Consider the following 15,923-nt stretch of genomic DNA (forward strand, 5'->3'; position numbering starts at 1 on the left):
AAATTAAACCAAGATTTAGAATAATTACCATTTTGATCCATACATTGGTAATGTCTGATTAGGCCTCGTGCCACTTTATGTTCAATAAATTGGGCCCCGAGGATAAACAGGTTAAGAATCCCTGCTCTAATGTGAGTAGAAATCTAAAGGGTTGTTTGATTTAAAGAGCAGAAAATGCTGACATTTACCTGTAACTCTGATTTCAACACTGAAGCTTTCCTGACCAACGATGTTCTTCACAGTAATGGTGTAGAAGCCACTGTCTGATCTCTCAGATGTAGGAATCAGCAGCTGAGACCCTTTGTCAGAGTTAGTTATGGTTACATGTTTGGCCACTGGGATTCCATCCTTTACCCAAAAAATGTCAGGCATTGGGGATGCCTTTAGCCAAAAAAATGAAAACAGAGTTAGGATTTTTATGTTTAAATTCTTGCCTAGTATAACAGATAATTGTTAGCCTTCTTGGAGAAAAGACTCTGGCAAAAAGCATGTACCTCAAAGTTAATGTTGAGTCGAACAGTGTTCCCAGATCTGACCACCATCAATGTCTTCATGTTACGGCCTTTAAATTTTGGCTTTACTGTGGGTGAGTTATAGACAACAAAAGGTATAATTTCTTTATATATTTAAAATATAGCAACACTATTTTTTAGCATTTCAGTTTTAATTTTGTTCCCTCAGAACTGTGAAATGAGGAAATGAAATTGTAATGTTGACATGACTTGAATGAGGACATTAACTAGTCAGACGGATGCAGATTCATTTCMAGCCCTTTGTTTATTATTATTGTTATTCATTGCACTCTGGGTGCACCAGCTGTCAAATACCGCATTGCTGTCTTCTGCTCTGTGTGATTAGAGCTTATTTGTTTCCCACAGTGTTGCAAGTGAATGAACAATGGAGTGGCATGACCGAATTAACAAAAGACAGCAGTCTCGGTACAAAATCACAAACAAACAGGCTGCCTGTGTGAGTGAAAGTCTGGCTAAAAATCAACAACAACAACAAAAAAAAAACACTTAAAATGACAGCAGTATAACGCTGTGGTGAGTGCAGTAGAATATTTGCAAAGTGTTTTGATTTTGGTTTGAAGTCTTTCTTTTGAAACTTGTTTGCAATTACATGTCACAATTTCACCTTTTTACTTCAAGATTCAAAATAAACAAATTACACATTAGATTGTTGAACAAAAACTAAAAATATATATATTAAAAGCAGCAAAGTTTTGTTTAAAATGTTCAATCTGCAAGCACATAGAGTATGTGTTGTAATTCTCAGCTTTTACCACACCAACATTTAACTCAATATCTGTAATAAACGGGCTGAGATAAAGCCAATTTGTTATTTTATAACATCAGTTGGTTGTGGTGGCCATTTTGAATTGGTTGACTTGAAATAGTAATCAGTTGTACATGTTGCATTTTACCTTAATTGGCAGGGAATAAAGAAAAAGAAGCAAACTCATTTGTCAAGGTTTTATGCAGAACTAAGCTACGTTTTTAATACCTGTCTGTTTTAGTAAAAAGTAGTAATTTAAGATACACTAGGAAACATTTAGAGAAAAAAAAGGAAACACTTAGAGAAACAAAAGAAAACTATTTTTTTCCATGCAGCATCATTAATTTTTAACAAACCAAGTTCTTACCAGGAGGCGGCATGGCAGTGAAATAATTGTCAAAGCCCTTAGGTTCTCCATCACCACCATAATTTGTGGCAATTACTCTCACCCAGTATGCGGCCATCGCCTTGAGGCCCAGCACAGTGTAGGAAGTTAAACTAATTGGAACGGCATTACATCGGACCCATTCTAGGCTCTCTATTGGTCGGATTTCCACGTAGTACCCCTGGGCTTCATCGTCTTTTCCTTTTACTTCCTTTGGTTTATTCCAAGCCAGTGAAAATGTAGTATAACTGGAAGACGTTAATTTAAGACCTGACACTTTGCCGGGGGGTTCTGAAATTATGACAATGGAAGGCACACACAACAGCAGACATTACTGAATCTTTTATGAAATAATAATTTTAAGGTATTTTCTAAAAGCCATTGGGACTTTGAAACATGTAGGCACATCGTGTGATTGGCTCACTCATTGGATCTCTTGCGGTAACTATGTCACATGGAAAACTGGGATCTCCAGCACCGGACAGATTGATGGCAGACACTCTAAATCGATATGCAGCACCTTCAAAGACATCTTTCACTGCGTACTTTGTATCTGAGAAGAAATTAAAAGGTGGATGTGATATCTCTCACAGTCTTCACTGGCGTAGGCGTACGTATTTCATCTCAGACTGAGGCACTATCTCACTCTCATCCCCAGATACCTGTGATGGGACCCTTTTGGTTTACAAGGCTCCAGTAATTGGTGCCTGCCTTGTTCTTTTCCAAATTATATCCCACTATTTTAGTTCCCCCCGTGTCACATGGATCACACCATGACAGGTTGACGCAGTCTTTAAAGGCACTGACCACTTTAGGTGTTGTTGGTTGTCCAGGATAACCTAAAAAAAATACATCAAGAAAGTGTTTTGTAGATAGGAAGACATGATTTACAATGTTTCACATTGCTTTTTTAAAAGTAAAAATAAAGAAAAACACCAAACCTCTAGTTCTATAAATAATTATTCACATTAATTAATCAAATATTCATGCAGTGCTTTATTCCACTTATTTTATCTAGTCCAATAGCAATCTTGAATTTAAGGTTAATGTTTTTTTTTACCTTTATCTGCCTGTTATGACACCAAAAGTTAAATCTTTTTGATTAGAATGTAAAAAGTCATTTCATTTTTATTGCTTTACTGAATTAATTCCAAAAACTTTGCTTTATTAGTTTCATTTCCATATTTGTGATCCATCACATCAAAATGAGGATTACGTCAAATTTGGTCAAAATGACCTAATCATATTTTCAGATTCTTGGCTTTAAAAGCTACATTTTGATACTTTAATCATCCTTATATGATTAGTAGATCCAGAGATATTATTTAATTTGTCTTGTTGGTTACAATAACATATTTTTTTGCTCTAAATCCTAAATGTAAATTTAACGAGGATTTTTTTATGTCATTTCAAAAAAAGGAACCTCAAATTGTATTTGAATTTTGAGATTTCTCAGCTGGAAAGAAACAAAAGCTTTGATGGCTCATAGTGAATATCAACATTTTAAGGCGCTTTTCCACAAAATCCAGTTTTTGGTTGCTAGTGCTCAAAGAMGTGCTTCAAAAAATTTTTTCAGAATAATATTTCAGACAGTTCATTGAAATGATACATTAATAAAACATTTATTTGTTATATTTAAAAATATGGAATTTTTGCAAGCGTTTCAATCAAAACACTGTTTCTCCACATACAAGTTTTAGACTTAATCCTCGTTTCGATGTGATGGGCCACATTTGTATGCACTTTTTTAAGGGCCGGCTGTCTTACATTAAAAGTCACAAAGTCATGCAAATGAGTCTTAAACATAGTACTTACGCAATACACCAGCTGATATGTCTTCTGACTGCAGGTAATCACTAATGCCTTCTGCATTCTTGGCTCTGATTCTGTAAGAGTATCTCCTTCCGGGGTCCACATCAGTATCTTTGTAATGTGGAGTACCAGGGATCTCTCCAAGGTTTGACCATTTATTTCGCCCAACTTGTTGCCGTTCGATGATGTAGTTTGTGACTGGGCAGCCGCCGCTGTCTTTTGGTGGTTTCCATTTGAATTCAACAGACGTTACAGCACTTTCCACTATGTCCACAGGACCTTGTGGAGGTGTTGGTTTGTCTGTTGACAGAACAAGAAGAGATTATAGATATCTTTTTACACAGTAAACATCAAACTGATTTATTTTACCCACCAAGAACAATAAGCTTTGAAGTGGCTTCTATAGTACCAAACTCATTTTTAATTTTAATTTTGACATCGCCACTATCTTTCCTCTGACACCTAGTAAGCCGCAGCTGGCTGTTTGTGTCTGAGTTCTGAATCTTCACATTGGCGGCAGGTGAAAGCTCATCGTCATTCTTGTACCACTGAGTGTTCATCGGCGCTTTGCCTGAAAATGGCAGCTTCCATTCTGCATTTTCTCCTGCTTTTACGATGACTGGATTTGTGAATTTTCCCAAAGCATCCGAGTCCAGTTTTGGTGGGTCTGTAGTGTCAGAGAAATACATATTAAAAGAAAAGGTAAAAACTTATTACCTTGCAGTGTTTTCAGTGTTGCTGATTTTATTCTGACCTTGGACGTTGATCGTTGCCTCTGATTTGCGTCCTTCAGATTCAAAGCGGTACACAGCTTCATCCTCATATTTACAGCACTCGATTATCAAGGTGTGACAAGCTCCATCTTTGATAATCTTTACCCCGTCCTTGTCTGTTAGCTTAAACAAAAATACAAAGAAAAATATATGAAAACATAAATATGTCTAATGAAAATCGCTTGTATCACTAATTACTTCTGCTCTGACACAGATGACTTACCGGCTTTCCATTTTTGTACCACCGTCCCTCTGAAGCGTTGCTGCTCAGTTTGCAGGACAGCTCTGCTTGACCACCAACAACTGCATTTAAATCTGACAGCCCTCTGACAAACTGAACACCTCCATCTGCATTTAACAATGTAACGACCATTCTTATCACAGATTACACTTTATTTATTCAATCTCTCCCTTCAATCTTTAATATGCTAAAACGACAGACACAAAGTTAAACATGCAGGTTCAAGTTTATTATGTTAAATTACTAAAGGGCACAAAGTCAAACGTTACTTCTGCTTGCTCTCATTACGGCATGTCTGTCTTGTGGTGACATTAATATTCATAATTTCTGATTTTGTAGAGACCTGCTTTAAATATTCATCAGCAGTTTTCTATTCATCTTTGAAGATAGGCGTGCTGTTTTTGCTGCCTGTAGTTTAAAGGTTTTCCAGTAACCATTCCTGTGTTGTAAATATCAAGACTTAGGGTTTCAGAATAGGAAAAAGCTCCTTAATCTTAAAGGGGCAATATTATGTGTTTCTCAGGCATACATTTAAATACTAAACCTTAAGGAAGTATCTATGTCACCTTTAGTTATTAAAATGCTGTTTTTATGTTTAAATAGAAAATAAGCTTATATTCTCATCACTTCCTCTTCTAAATGCCTTGAAATTGGCCTCTGTCTCTTTAAGAACCACCTTCAGCTTCTGTCTTGCCCATTTCAGTGCCGGGGGGGGGCAAACATGATGCAGTCTACTTGGCATCTGAAAATACATTTCCTCAAAGGTATTTTTAATCTGAAAAGAGCTTCACTGAGTGAGAAGTAGTGTTAGCTCAGCAGACAGTTTAAGTTTCACTTTCAGTTTCACCCGAGAGCCTGTACGAGTCATGGGCGGGGTATGTGAGGAGGGGTAAGGTGGGGGCTCTGCCATGAGGAAGTTCGGCTTAAAGACACGTCCCAGGGGCGTTTCTGGTACCAAAAGGCGTTTCTGGTCCCCACCTGTCGTTTTGCTCCTCAGCATGGCTTCCTAAAAACGCTGCAGAATTTCTCAAACATGCATGAATGAGTCAGAGCAAGGCTTTGGGCATGTTTTTTTATGACAGTATAACATTATAACATGATATAAAACTAAAAAAAGTTGATATTGCCCCTTTACGTTTAGTTTTGTTTTAGTTTGTGTGTGTAGTTTGTGTGTTAAGAGTCTAGAATTAAAATAACTTCTGAGCCTGAATTATTCTTTATTAATTTAAAAGCTAAAAAAGTGGATTTTGCACGATATGTTGCCTTAAATGATAAATGGTTTTCAGACTATTCAGTCCTCACAATACTGTGAAAAGTTTTACCTGTGACAGTTTCAGGAACTAAAGGACCATCTCGTAACTTCTTCTTTTTCTTGTCACCATCACCATCTGCTGTATTTCTATTATCTCCATCTCGCTGGAGGTTCTTAAACTTGCCGTTTCCATCCCCTTTTTCATCATCACCTTTGTTTTTCCCTTCCGCGGTTCCTGCACCTGAATGTTCACTACTGCCATCACAAAAAACATCTCTTCCACTTTTCCCGATTTCTTCATCGCCTCCACCTTTTCCATGTCCTCCATCTTCCTGTGCAGCTTTGGCTGCATGTTTTGATGGGTCCTTTTCTTTTTGAAACTCCCTCTGCTGTTTTGATGTGTGTTTAGACTGGTTTTCATGATCACCAGCTTTGTGACCAGCTGAATGAGTAAACACACACACACACACACACACACACACACACACACACACACACACACACACACACACACACACACACACACACACACACAGGGTGAATTATTCATCTCCAGTGCATCTAAAAACACGATAAACACTATAGGCATTTTATAGAAGTATCAGACATAAATATTAGATTTGTATTTGTATTTTATTTGTTAATATTTGTATGAAGATGAGTTTTCTCACCTTCCACCCTGAGGGAGGCGCTGCTCGATGTGATGCCAGCAGTTGCATAATAAGCTCCATTATCTGCAACTTGACAAGCTTTTATTCTCAGTGTGTGAGTCAGTTTGTCCTCAGAGACTGTGATCTCATATTTGTCACTTTGTTCAAGCGATGAATCCTCTTTTGCCCAAGTGATTCTGTTCAGGGGTGYTGACAGAACACAATGAAAGACGGCGTCATCGTTGTTGGTGACTTTAACGTCCTCGATCTTTGCTGTGAATTCCACGTCTGGAACTAAGAGTGATGAAAAAGAGACATGTTTTTTTTTTTTATCTTAACCACTTCCATGGCAACAACCTTGTTTCATGCTAGCCTTGTTTTACCTTTAAGCTCAGTTGTAAGGACATTTGTCTCCTCAACATCAACCTGATATAACCCAGCATCCTCAGGCTGAAGGTCTTTAATACTGAAAAGGTAGTTTATCCCTTTTTTCTCAAGCCTGTACTTTGAGTTTTTATTTTCATCGTATGKAATCATTGTCCCATCCTTGTGAGACAAACCAGAGTCAGAATATTTCTCTAAATTATTTACCTGTTGGTTTGAGGGTTCCAGGAATCCATTTTGATTCACCTTGTATAAATGAACTGCACTGTTGGGATCCTTTAGTTTCATGTCAAAGCTGAATTCAGCCCTTCCACTTGGTTTCACTTCAATTTGTTTCACATTCTCCAGCTTCTCTACAACCTTGAACAGAAACATTCAGAATCCAGTGCATATGTCTGCTTTTGCTCCGTAATTGTTGCTACAGCCATTACTTTTTATCATGATTAGTTTTGAGCGTTGAGTACCTGGGCTTGTTCATCTTCTCTATCTTTCTTTATCTGTTTAAGTTGTTTTAATATCCAGCGGAAGTCTGTAACGCCAAACTCCAGACAGATTTTTTCATAATCTTTCTTTGGTGCACTTAGAAGCAGCTCCACGAGTTTAGGATCTATTTCTCCTTCTTTCTGTTGGGGGAGTTGTTTCTTTTTCTTGGTCACAACTGTCCTAAATATATGGAAAAGAGAAATCGTGAGTCCATGTTTTTTGTTTACAAATGAATGCCTTTTAAATAGTCCAAAACATTGACTTCAGCTTACGTTTTCTTAAGCATTGCTCTGAAGTTTTGTGTTCCCTGCCCATTTGCTTCAAAAAAAAAGACAAATTACATTTGGAAATAAAAAAAATTGCCATCATCACGGTTTAAATTGTATGCACGATTTTGCCTAAATCATAAAATTGAGATGTGTTGACGTTAAATATAACAGCTGAATCACAGTAATTTTTGTCCTAAAAAATTGGAACTCCACAAGATCGATATGGATTAATTAAGTTTAATAAGTAAATTATATTGAAATAAAATAAATAAATAAGGAAGYCAGTGAATGATTGACCAAACACAATTTTATACCATCTTGTGATTTCTTCTTTTGGCCTCCTGGAAGGACCCACAACAAYAACAAACAAGTAAGAATAATTTAATAGTTTGTCAGTAGTAAATTGTTGAAATAGTTATTAAAAAATTTAAATACATTTTACCTTCAATCACAGTCAGAGTGGTTGTACAGACAGCTTTTCCGAACTCATTGGTTGCAAAGCATGTGTAGGTGTCAGCTTGATCAAGGTTTGCATTTGGTATCTGACAAAGTAAAAAAACTGAAAGTAAATGCATATTTKAAAGGTATATTTGTTTAAAAAAAGAAAAAKAATWTGCAGCACATAGTYTGACTGGATTTTTGTGACAAACATTCTARTCAACCAAATCTCAGGTCACCCCTCACAAAGGCTTCATCAGATCTTTATGACAAAAATACATGAAACATCTTTTCCCCAGTTTTTTTCTCTCACCTCAAGAATATGTTCTCGAGTTCTTTCTTCATATCTTGTTTTGTACTTTTCTGGATCATCTACGTCTCCTTTGTTGCGACCCCATGTMACAGTCGGTCCTGGCTCTCCACTCACCATTGCTTTGAAAAAGGCTTTTTTCCCTGAAAAGGGGAAACAAACAGCCAGAGAACAGAAATTAAAAGAAAAAAAAAGTGAACTTTACTGCATTGTTTTACTTTTGTTTCAACATGCATTTTCACCCTCTTGAACAGTTGAGGCCATCAGTTTCCGAGTAAAGTCGGGTGTCGATTTTCCTGCTGGGAGTATCTCCACGAACTGAGTGATCACGACTCCAGCGACTCTGGATCTTTTCTTGATCGCCACTGTTAAATTCAGAAGTAGTGTTAAATAGTGCAAAAACGTGATAATGCACAGTGGTGGAGAAAGTACTCAAACACTGCACTTAAGTAAAAGTACAGATAAACAGACAAGAATGTACTCTAGCAAAAGTAAAAGCACCACATTAACATTTTACTTGAGTAAAAATAAATAAGTACTTGCTTTTAAAAATACTTAAAGTATTAAAAGTAAAAGTACTTGCTTAATGTATTCCCTAATGGTCTACAATGAAGTGATCATGAAGTGTGCCTACTGTATGTATATTTTAATACATCAATGGTGCCATTTTAGTGAACAATGCTGCAGATAATACATAGTTTTGTGTTTACACTCTGTGACACTGTTCACACTTGGACTTGTGATTCTGTGCATCATCACATATTGTGACAACAGCTGCAGAAGATGTAAATTCACCACTAACCTCCTCTATCAAATCTCAACAAGTCATTTTTTGAACCAGTTAAATAAGGCCATGAATGGCACATTTCCTCCGTGGTGGAAACCATTGTGGACATGCTGATGCTCTGCTTTTTTATGAAGGAGGGTGTAATGGTACTTTCCTGCTTTGTTCAATGGACCAATTACAGCAATTCCCCCTCTCGCCACTGATTATTTTCTAATTAAAAAAATAAAATAAACCACAAATAAAATAAAATAAAAAATAAATCGACATGACATGATTGTACTTTGTAATTCAACACATTACAGAAATGTAGTGGAGTAGAAAGTAGATACTTAATGTAAAATATAGTGGAGTAAAAGTCAAAAGTACCCATGATGGAATCTACTTAAGTACAGATACATGAAAAATGTACTTTAGTACAGCAAGAAAGTACTTGTACTTAGTTACATCCCACCACTGATAATGGCATGACGTTAAGATTTTAAACTTGGACAGGACACCTACACAAACATCACGTGCCAGCAAACTGTGTCCTTTTGGATACCTATTTTGCACATTTGACAGTCATCTTTCACATAACTCTGTCAAATGTGAAAGTGCTGCACACTGATGCCTTTGTTTCTTTACATTTTATCTGTCTTTTTTTTAGGATTTTGTTTCTTCTTTACATCTTGATATTGTAAATATTTTTTTACTCTTCTCTATTTTTTTATTCAAACACCATGAGGGAACACCTAAATTCATTGTACTTGTTACAATGATAATAAAGATCTGTTCTATTCTATTCCCAGTAAATGAGACTGCACACAGAAAAATACTGCAAACAAGCTGCAAAATGTATCAATTTAAATGTAGAACGTCTACATTTGTCACAGTCTCTGTGTGTTTTGGTTACTCTTCTTTTTTCTGTTTACCTCCTCTTTCCTGTCTGCTCCAGCCCTGCCCACTTTCACCTGCTCATGTTTCTCTCCCAGGTGTTTCTCGTTGTAGCTCGATAGTTCCCCTTTATATTCTGTTCTCTGTCTTCATTCTAGTGTCGGTGCTTTGTTGTTGTTTTGCGTTCTCCACAGTCAGTGAGTTCTGTTTCCTCGTACCCAAGCCTGTGTTTTCTTTCTGTAAATATTTTTGCTGCCACGCCAGCCTTTTTTTGTTTAATAAAGCTCTTCTTTTTTTGCCAGATTTTTGACAGTCAGTCATCCAGTTCTGCCCCAGGCATTCAACCTTCCAAACCAGGCTAGAAGTGAGAAGGGAGCTTAGAAGGAGCAGAGACCAGATGAGGCTCATGAGCTTGATTGCAGCAGAAATCAGGTGTGATAGAGTGGCAGTAGGCAGAGGCTGAGAGAGGACAGGCATGACAGCTGACAGAGCATGAATTGTGACAACATTCTTTATTAGGGCTACACAATAAATCACAAATATATCCTCATCACAATATCAGTGTGCGCAAAGTTCATAAAGCACAGAWCTGCTTGGATTGCAATAATTGTTGAATGTAAAATGGTAAATGGACTGTACTTATGCCCCTTTTCCACTAGTGCCACTTAGTGTAGTGTCGGTGCGGTTCGGTACCGTTCCAAGCCATTTCCATTAGGCCAGATCCATGGAATCGGCACTTTTTTTAGTACCTACTTCATGTGGTTCCAAGCAGCCCCAGCTGACACCAAAATGTGACATCAGAACACTGTTCATCACTGATTGGCTAAATTCTCGCAAATGTTTAAAATTTCAAAAGTTATTCATYAAATGTGTTTCCATCTCTCATTTTGCCTATTAACTTTTATTTTCAAAAAACCTAAAAAACACCTCCACCAACCGCCCAAAACACACCCATTGGAACCGGACTGGAACATCATAGGAAAACCAACCGGTCYGACCCATACTGACCCGTACCTATGCTGACCGTTCTGACACTACACCATGGAAAAGGGGCATTATACAGCGTCTTTCTATCCAACCAAGACACTCAAAGCGCATTACACTTATGGACATTCACCCATTCACACTCACAGTCACACATTGATGATGGCAAACTACAGTGTAGCCACAGCTGCCCTGGGGCACACTGACAGAGGTGAGGCTGCCTTGCGCAGGCGCTACCGGACCCTCTAATTGACTAATGTATTTGAAGAGTTTAGAAGTTGTATTTTTTTATGCTAATGTAATATTTAGCCAATAGGACAAAGTCACACAGTAGCAAAAGCTTACACAAGACAAAAATGACGGGAGGAAGGGAGGGACATATCACACATGATATCGTCATTGCGATATTTACAAATATTATTGCCATCGCAAGCCCTATGTGCAGCGTCATTCTTTAAAAGGTACAGCAAGTCAAACTTGACCGTAATAGTAATTTAGACATTTAATCTACTTTCCTCATGTATTAAAGTTTATCTTTTGACTTTAATATCTATATATTTTTCTTATACAACACAGTTAAAGCATGGTTTTTAAAACAAATATCATTTATAGAACTCAATCCACCGTTAATGTTTTGCATTTAACAGTATCACTGGTGAAGTTTCACATCAGAATGTCACCAGAGGTCACTCTTTCCTTTTTTTATTTGTCCAACCTTTTTTTGCATTTTATACACTGGCAAAGTTTTATTCAATGAAAATTTTCATTGATAAAGTTATACAAATGTTTTTTTTATTTTTTAAAACATTAGAAGTTGAGTTATATTGCTAATTTATTCTAAACAAAAATATATCAAGCTTATTCTSTTTTGCCAAAAAATTAGAAATTGTTAATGTGAGAGAGGGGAAAAAAGTGAGGTAATGTATTTTTGAGATTGTTGTTCATCCTCTGACATTTTTACTGTATGATGACTTCGTGAGCAACAATAAGTTGACCTAACAGCTGTTGGAATCACAAGCATGAACCCACCATCTGTTTCCCTTTTTCTGTACAAGCATCATATGTTGTAATGGCTCAGAGCTGCTTCTGTTATCCTGGAGTTTGTGTATTAAATATGACTTTACTGAGACCTATCATAGACGGGTCAAACATCTAATTACAATTCAGTGTTGCTGTGTGCAGAATCAGACCTGCCAACAAACATCTGCTCACTTAAACCTCATATTTATCCCAACCAATTCCCAGAGTAGCTGCAAAATCCCATTCAAATAGACAATTTCTTATGCTTTAGACATATCTACGCAACTAATGATGTCAATAGAAATCATTTAAATTACTTTAAACTAACATTTACACAAACATCCACTTAAGTTCAGAGTGAACTTATTTCTGTATACTGTCCTCTGCGAGCTGCTTTTCAAAGCTCTATTCTGAATAATTGTATTCCAGCAGCCTTACTGCAGCTTAAGGGCATGCATTGAATATTCATCAAATTGTGTGTGTCATCTCTCTAGGGTTGGTTTATATTTTTATATCATCTGAATGCAGGCAGGATTCTTGTAACCTTGTTCCTGAAGCATTGATTCACACATTATCCAAGTCTGTTTGGATAGCACTCTGGCATTTTCCTGCTGCATACCAATTGCTCCTAGAAGAACTGCTGGATTTGGGCAGCAGCTAACTTGAGAAAATCTTCAAGAAAAAAATAAATAAATAAAAATGCTGGCTGTAGAAGAAGACATCCTTGCCATAAACCACTCCAAGCCACCCCCTTTGCCTTCAGAATGAGTGCATAAAGCTTTCAGACACTTGAGGTAGTGTTTCCCACAGTAAAATATAGACCGTACACTTGTCGTTCTATGGGTAATGCACATCATTTCGTTTTTCTTCATTTCAAGTACAGAAAACTAGGATTCAAAAGTCTAAAAATCTATTTTGCTGTCAATTACAAAAGACTATGTTTTACATCATTGATTATTTTAATAGGTCAATCTGTTTTCAATTTGTTAATGGAGACTTGGCTTGTGAAAATACCAAATATACAATTCTGAACTTTGTATATATTACAAAAAAATAAAATAAAATAAAATAAAACATGCAGACTGACTTACCAGAAGTTGGTGGGTCCTGAGGAGATTTTGAACTCATCGTTGCTTTTGTTTGTTGATCTCATCAAGTCAGAATTGTAATTATTTGAATCTAAAATTTAAGGAACAAAGTTAGTTTTGTAACTGCAGTCATAGCAAGAACCTTTTGATTTTCATGTTACCTATGAAAATGATCATATCGTTTCATTTTACGATGCCTCTAAACCGAAGCTAAATAGTTTTAAATTTAAGTAAAATTGGTAAAATTATTATCTAAAATGTGTAAATTTCATATTAGATTATAGTGCAGGATTTTAGTGGCATCATCATTATTGGAATCGTTTAGGTATTTTATTTTTAAATCTAACAGAATTTGCACTTTTAAGATCATGACAATGATAACTGCTACATCTATACGAAGAGGAAAAATGAAAATTAAGTATTTAGACAAAAAATGTTATTGTTAACTAATCATCATTGATGTTTCTATTCTATTAGTGATGTTCATGAGAACCTAAAACACTGAAAAACAGGAAAGGGAAATATTAGGGAATACTGCCTTGGAGCTTCTCATGTGACATGCTTCCAGATGACATCAGTCTGTCAAACAGTGAAGCCGTGACTCCTGCAGACACTTGGAGACGTGTTTGAGGCGCTGTAAATGAGGAATGTGAAATCCCACCGAGTGGCTTACTCCTTCTAACTGCCTGTGGAGTCAATTGGCTGCCAGTAACTTAACTGCTCAGGATCCAAACATAGACAGGGGACAAATGTCTTCTCATCCAACTGTTGGGCTGATGCACATGTTGGGTAACACGCAGGTTAATGTGCGTCTTTTTAATTTCGTTTTCAATTACCATCGAGATAAGAGTTGTTCTTGACAAATTTTTTACACCTGCAGTGAATAGATTTGTGTTGATTATGTGTAATATTTTAAACTTGACAACCTTAAAAAATAAACAGCTTTTGAGATGGTAATTAGTAAGTATTTAAGATAAGCTACGTTTCATCAATTAAAACAAACAAACAAAAAAAATGTATTTCTTACAACAATATGGCCAATTTTTCATGATGGACCTTTATTTTTTCCCTTAAAAACTGAAAATATTCTGAGCAGATATATATCTGCCTTTCAGCATCTACCAAATTGAAAAAAAAAAGACTAAATAAATAAATACATTTCTGGTGTATGGCAGTTTGTTGTGTAAAATGATCACAGGTTTCTGCTAATTTGTAAAGGTCACATTTAGCAAATTTGTTTTTTTGCCTTTTTTGAGGTATTTAAAATGCTAATCAGAGTAGATCTAGCATGTGATCTTTTAAAATCCTACCATCCATTTAACATTGTAATTTACTATTTTCTGTTAGTTTTTGGGCTGAATAAAAATGGAGGTATATTTTTCTCCATATTTTTCATAACTGCATTGCAAAGTGTAAACATTTCTTAAATTTGTCAACACATTTGTATTTTCAGCTGCAACAAATATTTTTTATCACTCAAATACTCAATCTCAACTTAAATTTCTAACCATTTAAAAACAAATCTGTCTAATAATTAATATTAATGACATTGTATGACCTAAAATAGGTTAGCATGTAGCCAAAAACATATATTTTTAACAATTGTTAGTCTTGATAATTGCTATTTTTATAGAACTGTATGCTTCTGCAAATAATCCAGATCGGTTTATCTGTGGTTTCTAACATTCTCCTATTTTAAGCAATGCTATTTTTGTTTTTATTTGATTAAATTTGTTCGATTTAATGACGCACAGACTTAATGAAAGAAAATGAATCATACTTACTAACAGTTATCTGTCAGCGTTGTTCAGCGAGACATCTTCTGTCTGCTCTGTATTTCAAATGCGATCCGTCTTTTTGTTCAGCGATAAAAGTYCGGACCTATTTAAGTACCTTTCATGGGTAGTTGGTGAAAACCCACATTACCACCGTGATGATGGGTGAAGGTTCCTCTTACGCATCAAGCGATCGCTTTGCAGTTGGCACCGGAAATATTTCATGGCTGTTCATTCAATCTGGTATTACTTGTTGACATTGTAATAGGAAACATAAGCATGATATAGCAGAAATGTAAAATCGTACAGAAATCTAAATGATCATAAATGACAYAGTTTGATGGATATCCTTGTTTCAAGGATGAGAATCTGATGCTGCGAGTTTTCAAGTTTACAGGAGAAAAACCCGGCCAAAAACGTTTTTACAGCAACTTTGCAAGTTTTTTTTTTTTTTTTTTGTAACATGACCACCCAAGTATGAGTTTTACTGGTCAGTAAACATTAATGTGAGACATTTTATGTAGCAAAATGATCCTATATTGATATTAATGGATTGGCTGTTCCTATTAGCATGCATATGAATCAGATGAAAATTTCACAGCATGCCTGTGGGATTTARCTTGTCACACTGGACCTGGTGGTGCATTATAAAAAGCTGGTTACTCATAGAGACTGTGATGTGCTGGACACAGAGTACAGAGCAGGGTTTTTCAGTCTATATAGTCAGAGGTTAGATACGCATGACATTTCAAGACAGTGTGAATAGTCACTGAGAGGTTGTTGAAGAAAGAGACACAGGTGGGAGAAAAGCCTGATGACATTTCTGAAGATAAACACTGATATCACCTCTGACCTATTTAAAAGCATTAAGTTAGCACTGTTATACATCACTGATACACAAATGAGTATTAAAAATACTAGATTAAAGTCTGAATTTTCTCAAATTAAGTGAAATAATYTWCCAGTGCAGTAAGATAACTGMACTTTGTAAGACTTCTAATTTTTGGCTAGATTTAAGACTKGGTTAGATATCATACTTGTCTTAAGCGTTTATATACACTCCTGATCAAAATCTTAAGACCAGTCAAAAAAGTGCAATAATTTGCATTTTGCACTATTGG

The 15,923-nt window shown here is 36.1% G+C and overlaps 1 protein-coding gene across 3 annotated transcripts in view; it reads right to left on the reverse strand.

The window, feature by feature from the left end:
• LOC106518301 (immunoglobulin-like and fibronectin type III domain-containing protein 1) overlaps positions 1-14,951 on the reverse strand; it is an 18,990-nt gene extending 4,039 nt beyond the window's left edge. Inside the window, exons 1-21 of one of the 3 annotated variants that reach the window (XM_014009526.1) lie at positions 14,812-14,951; positions 13,031-13,118; positions 8,518-8,640; positions 8,279-8,418; positions 7,970-8,069; positions 7,842-7,868; positions 7,531-7,576; positions 7,240-7,438; positions 7,022-7,135; positions 6,775-6,937; positions 6,413-6,685; positions 5,812-6,183; positions 4,472-4,596; positions 4,230-4,371; positions 3,849-4,142; positions 3,479-3,775; positions 2,326-2,502; positions 2,088-2,216; positions 1,646-1,954; positions 495-580; positions 189-381 (exon numbers count right to left, since the gene is read on the reverse strand). In XM_014009526.1, coding sequence (XP_013864980.1) covers positions 189-381; positions 495-580; positions 1,646-1,954; positions 2,088-2,216; positions 2,326-2,502; positions 3,479-3,775; positions 3,849-4,142; positions 4,230-4,371; positions 4,472-4,596; positions 5,812-6,183; positions 6,413-6,685; positions 6,775-6,937; positions 7,022-7,135; positions 7,240-7,438; positions 7,531-7,576; positions 7,842-7,868; positions 7,970-8,069; positions 8,279-8,418; positions 8,518-8,640; positions 13,031-13,067 — 3,346 coding nt within the window. In that variant the 5' untranslated portion in view covers positions 13,068-13,118; positions 14,812-14,951. Of the gene's footprint in view, positions 1-188; positions 382-494; positions 581-1,645; positions 1,955-2,087; positions 2,217-2,325; positions 2,503-3,478; positions 3,776-3,848; positions 4,143-4,229; positions 4,372-4,471; positions 4,597-5,811; positions 6,184-6,412; positions 6,686-6,774; positions 6,938-7,021; positions 7,136-7,239; positions 7,439-7,530; positions 7,577-7,841; positions 7,869-7,969; positions 8,070-8,278; positions 8,419-8,517; positions 8,641-13,030; positions 13,214-14,811 lie in introns of those variants that run through there. The other 2 variants (XM_014009528.1, XM_014009527.1) reach the window with 2 other exon arrangements.
• Between the last annotated feature and the right edge of the window lie 972 nt (positions 14,952-15,923).

The sequence above is a fragment of the Austrofundulus limnaeus genome, unplaced genomic scaffold, assembly GCF_001266775.1.
Source record: "Austrofundulus limnaeus strain Quisiro unplaced genomic scaffold, Austrofundulus_limnaeus-1.0 Scaffold59, whole genome shotgun sequence".
Taxonomy (NCBI): Eukaryota; Metazoa; Chordata; class Actinopteri; order Cyprinodontiformes; family Rivulidae; genus Austrofundulus; species Austrofundulus limnaeus.